Here is a 6482-nt window from a genome sequence, read left to right as displayed (position 1 = left end):
CTTCGTGTGTATACGCAAGCAGAAGATCAAATACGAACGTTAAAGATCCTGTGATCCATGTCAGCGGTCGGTGGGTTATGGAAACAAGAACATACCCAGCATACATACCCCCGAAAACGAAGTGTAGCTGCCTACATGGCGGGGTAAAAGCAGTCATACACGTAAAGGCCCGCTTGTGTGCATACGAGTGAATGTGGGAAGCACAGTCCACGAACGAAGAAGAAGAAGAAGAAGTATACCACGAGCCATCTCTGTTTAAGACAGAAGAGCATGCGTTTTTTGTTTGTTTGTTTGTTGTTGTTGTTTTCAGTGTCGATATTGCCGTATTTTGTCGTGTCCTGCCACTACGGACCTACCTGAATTATAGTCGTTGACCTGAAGCATGCGGTCCATGTTGGTCAGTTGCTTGACGTCACTGGAACGCTTGTAGCTGAAGACGTTGATTTTGGCAACACTGTCGTAGGCCTCCTGCGTGCATCACACACATTACACACACACACATTACAACACACACACACACACACACATACACGCACACACACACACACACACAAACGAATACACACGCACATACACACACACACACACACACAAAAACACAAACACACGCGCGCGCGCATACACACACACACACGCACACACACACGCACACACACACACACGCGCACACACACACACACGCACGCACATACACACACACAAACACACACACACGCGCGCGCACACACACACACACACACATGCACACACACACGCACACACACACACACATACACACACACACGCACACACACACGCACACACACACACGCACGCACGCACACACACACACACACGCACGCACATACACACACACACAAACACACACACACACGCACGCGCGCGCGCACACACACACACACACAAACACACACACACAGACCCAACCACCCACACACACACACACACACACACACACACACCATTTCCCCTACATAGCACCCCCTACCCCCATCCCACCCCCACACTCCCCCCTCTCCCAGCCCTCCCCCTGACCTCTAGGTAGGTGAGGGAGGAGCGGTCAAAGTCCAGGATCTCCCCGATGAAGGAGAACCGCGGGGGGATCTGGGGGAAGGGCTTGGATCCCACCATGCCCGGACACACCACCCCCACCGGGATCTGAAGGCAGCCACGGGAAAACAGAGCACATTTAAAGATACAGACTGCATCGATAAGGTCGGTTGAATTCACACACACACACACACACACACACACACACACACACAGAGGAGAGACATTCAGATACAGCTTTGCTGTCTGCAAAAATCGCATTCAGGGAACAGAGCAGATTTAAGATATAAACTGTATTGATTATGTCTGTTTAATTCACACAAACAAACACGGGAGAAGTTCGTATACAACTTTACTGTCTGCAAAAATCACATGTAGGGAAGAGATGAAATTTAAGATACAACTGGAATCAATTATGTCTGTAAACACACACACACACACACACACACACACACACACTCACACTCACACACACACACACACACACACACACACAGGGGAGACATTGAACTACAACTTTACTGTCTGCAAAAATCACATGTAGGGAAGACATCAGATTCAAGATACAAGTGGAATCAATTATGTCTGTAAACTCGCACGCACACGCACACTCACACACACGCGCACACGCGCACACGCGCACACACGCACACACGCACACGCACACGCACACACACACACACACACAAACACACACAGGGGAGACATTCAGATACAACTTTACCGTCTGCAAAAATCACATGTATGGAAGAGATCATATTGAAGATACAACTGTATTTATTAGGTCTGTTGATTCACACACACAGGGAAGAAGTTCAGACACAACTTAAATGTCTGCAAAAATCACATGTATGGAAGAGATCATATTGAAGATACAACTGTATTTATTAGGTCTGTTGATTCACACACACAGGGAAGAAGTTCAGACACAACTTAAATGTCTGCAAAAATCACATGTATGGAAGAGATCATATTGAAGATACAACTGTATTTATTAGGTCTGTTGATTCACACACACAGGGAAGAAGTTCAGACACAACTTAAATGTCTGCAAAAATCACATGTATGGAAGAGATCATATTGAAGATACAACTGTATTTATTAGGTCTGTTGATTCACACACACAGGGAAGAAGTTCAGACACAACTTAAATGTCTGCAAAAATCACATGTATGGAAGAGATCATATTGAAGATACAACTGTATTTATTAGGTCTGTTGATTCACACACACAGGGAAGAAGTTCAGACACAACTTAAATGTCTGCAAAAATCACATGTATGGAAGAGATCATATTGAAGATACAACTGTATTTATTAGGTCTGTTGATTCACACACACAGGGAAGAAGTTCAGACACAACTTAAATGTCTGCACAAATCACATGTATGGAAGAGATCATATTGAAGATACAACTGTATTTATTAGGTCTGTTGATTCAAACACACAGGGAAGAAGTTCAGACACAACTTAAATGTCTGCAAAAATCACATGTAGGGAAGACATCAGATTCAACTGAAATCAATCATGTCTGTAAACTCTCTCTCTCTCTCTCTCTCACACACACACACACACACACACACACACAGAGAGAGAGAGAGAGAGAGAGAGAGAGAGAGAGAGAGAGAGAGAGACAGAGAGAGGAGACATACAAGTTTTTTATTATCTGCAAAAATCACATGTAGGGAAGAGATCAGATTGTCTATTGTCTGTAAAACTCACGTGTAGGGAAGAGATAAAATAATATGCAACTTTATTATCTGTAAAACTCACATGTATGGAAGACATAACACAATATACAACTTCATTGTCTGTAAAACTCACGTGTATAGAAGAGATAGGATAATATACAACTTAATTATCTGTAAAATTCACATGTAGGGAAGGGATAAGATCATAAAAAAAAAACTTTGTATAACTCACAGACAGGGGAAGAGATAAGATAATAATGATGCAACTTTATTGTCTGTAAAACTCACGTGTATGGAAGAGATCAGATAACATACAACTTTCTTGTCTGCAAAAATCACATGTAGGGAAACGATAAGAAAATATACAACTTAATTGGTTGTAAAACTCACATGTAGGGTAGAGATCAGATAATGTACAGCTTGACTGACTGTAACACTCACAGGCAGCGGAAGAGAAAAGATGGATTTTTTTACCGTCTGTAAACTCACGGGCAGATAAGAACAGATAAAGTAATGCACAACTGTCTGTAAGACTCACAAACAGCGAAAGAGATTAGATTAAAAAAAATTTCATTGTCTGTAAACTCACAGATTAGGGAGAGGTTCGGAAGCAACTTTTATTGTCTGTAAACTCACAGACATGTGGACAGATAACGTAACATGCAACTTAAGTGTCAGCATGGGGAAGAGGGAGATAAGGTACAACTCTACTGTCTGTGAACTCATAATCAGGGGAATGGTTTGGATGAAACAGGATATAAGACAGGATAAGATAAGTCAATATACAACTTTATAGTCTGTAAACACACACACACATAGGCGAACAGATGACATGACGTAGAACTATGTTGTCTGTGAAACTCGCAAACACCGAAAGAGATAAGATAATATACACTTTCATTGTCTTTAAACTCACAAACAAGGGAAGATACGAGACAAAATACAACTTAAGTGTCTCAAAAACTTGCAGGAGTTTGTCTTTTTGTTCGAATAAAGGGAACAGTAACCCCTTATGAGCTGTTGAATCTTGTATGAAATGAAATCAGCGTGGCACGAGTTGGAAGTACAAGAACCAACCCTTGTGCAGTTCCAAAGTGGTTAAAGTTGATTTTACCGAGCAAAAGTAACGCAGTCCAAAGACGAAGGAGTCCAAATAAATCATAGTGACTGACGTCACTTCGATCACCTCAGTTAGGCAAACAGCTTTTCTCTGACGAGCGTACTCACCACCAGCAGTCAATGGGTGAACTAGACACTGTTGTTCGGTCACTTTTAAGAACAATACTGCTCTTTAACTCTCTCCATACGAACGGCGAAAGAGACGACATAAACAGCGTTTCATCCCAATTACCACCATCAAAATATTGCAAGCGGAACGCTCTTATACTGAAGAGGTGAATGTTGACAAAGAATACCACAGTTCTGACGACGGAAGCTAAAGGTTGGGTCATTCCGACACCCACTGGACATCCGAGGGGTCTGTGTAGAGGAGAAGAGAGGACTGGCCGTACTGAGTAAGTTAAAAAAAACCAAAAAAACCAACAACAAAAAACAGTATGTATTAGAATGACTGGATCAATTTTAGTGTCGACTAATGTCATTCAAACTGGAATGATAGGAACGTGAACGATCATTTCCTGCAACACACACACACACACACACACACACACACACACACACACTACACACAGAACACACGCCCTTACCTCAAAATCTTCAGGGTACACGTACTGCTCAAACCTGAAGAGGTCGTAGGTGTGGCTGAACGGCACGATGCTGCCCTTCTTGTACTGCTTGCCGACCGCGGTGGCCCGCAGTGGAACCGCCCCCGACCCCAACTGCATGTCCCACTCGGTTCGGGCTGTGGACAGGTGGACAGGATTTATCACACACACCCACCCACACCCTACTCCCACCCACACACCCACCCACTCACACCCACTCACACACACACACACACACACACACACACACACACACACACACCACCACCACCACCACCACCACCACCACCACCACACCACCACCACCACCACCACCACCACCACCACCACCACTACAACAACAACAACAACACTGACACAATACACATATCAACCGAACTGAAAAGAGTTTAACTTCAAAACGAACAGAGCACGTTCTCTCAGACGTTTAACAATTATTCTGCTGTGTGGAGGTGCAATAACTGAGTTTAGACAAAAAAATGTCAATATTTTCAGAGTTGTACACACGAAGTTATTTTGAAATTTGGTCGGTTCTGATTTCTCTGATTACCACCCTGCGATGGAGCGCTAGACCTTCTGGAAAATGAGTATTGCAAAGCAGCTGTTTTTCTGTGAGTAAATTGCTACCACGACTCCCAACTCTACCTCCCAGTCTTTCACATCACATACTGTTTCCCCCTTTTTTTTTTTTTTTTTTTTTTTCAATACTTCATCTTCGTAACTGTGTGTCTCTTGATATATTGCTTTGCCTCGTACCTGTCAATGTGATTGTATTTACTTTTATTCCTTTACCTTGTCGGCACAAGTTTAGCGCTTACTTTGGTTCTTATTGGGTAGGGCATAAGTAAGCCATAATGATGTTTGACGCCCTTCCAATCTCTTTCTGTGTGCTTTTCTTACGTTGTTTCTCTGAATGAAAAAAAAAAATTGTTTGAAAGCAACACACTCACTGCCAACTCACAGGAGAAGGTACAGGTCACAGCACATTGACTGCCCACTCACAGGTAGACACAACACATACACTGCCCACTCACAGGTAGACACAACACATCCACTGCCCACTCACAGGAAGACACAACACATCCACTGCCAAACTCACAGGAAGACACAAACACACTCACTGCCCACTCACAGGAAGACACAACACATCCACTGCCAAACTCACAGGAAGACCAACACATCCACTGCCCACTCACAGGAAGACACAACACACTGACTGCCCACTCACAGGAAGACAACACATTAACTGCCCACTCACAGGAAGAGAACACATCCACTGTCCACTCACAGGAAGACAACACATTCACTGCCCACTCACAGGAAGACAACACATTCACTGCCCACTCACAGGAAGACACATCACATCCACTGCCCACTCACAGGAAGACAACACATTAACTACCAACTGACAGAAAGACAACACATTAACTGCCCACTCACAGGAAGACAACACATTCACTGCCCACTCACAGGAAGACAACACATTCACTGCCCACTCACAGGAAGACACAACACACTCACTCTCCACTCACAGGAAGACACAACACATCCACTGCCTACTCACAGGAAGACACAACACATTGACTGCCCACTCACAGGAAGACAACACATTCACTGCCCACTCACAGGAAGACACAACACCACTGCCCACTCACAGGAAGACAAAACGCATCCACTGTCCATCACAGGAAGACACAACACATTGACTGCCCACTCACAGGAAGACAACACATTAACTGCCCACGCACAGGAAGACACAACACATTCACTGCCCACTCACAGGAAGACACAACACATTGACTGCCCACTCACAGGAAGACAACACATTGACTGCCCACTCACAGGAAGACAACACATTCACTGCCCACTCACAGGAAGAGAACACACTCACTGCCCACTCACAGGAAGACAACACATTAACTACCAACTGACAGAAAGACAACACATTAACTGCCCACTCACAGGAAGACAACACATTCACTGCCCACTCACAGGAAGACACAACACATTCACTGCCCA

At 44.1% G+C, this 6482-nt stretch overlaps 1 protein-coding gene across 1 annotated transcript in view; it reads right to left on the bottom strand.

Moving 5' to 3' along the window:
• LOC143294212 (uncharacterized) overlaps positions 1 to 6482 on the bottom strand; it is a 33520-nt gene that overhangs the window by 18962 nt on the left and 8076 nt on the right. Inside the window, exons 5-7 of the mRNA XM_076605643.1 lie at positions 4446 to 4600; positions 1036 to 1158; positions 357 to 468 (exon numbers count right to left, since the gene is read on the bottom strand). Coding sequence (XP_076461758.1) covers positions 357 to 468; positions 1036 to 1158; positions 4446 to 4600 — 390 coding nt within the window. The remainder of the gene's footprint in view (positions 1 to 356; positions 469 to 1035; positions 1159 to 4445; positions 4601 to 6482) is intronic.

This window comes from Babylonia areolata, chromosome 19 (genome assembly GCF_041734735.1).
Source record: "Babylonia areolata isolate BAREFJ2019XMU chromosome 19, ASM4173473v1, whole genome shotgun sequence".
Classification (NCBI taxonomy): domain Eukaryota; kingdom Metazoa; phylum Mollusca; class Gastropoda; order Neogastropoda; family Buccinidae; genus Babylonia; species Babylonia areolata.
The sequence above is the reverse complement of the archived record's forward strand: the minus strand, read 5'-3'. Positions and strand labels throughout refer to the sequence as shown.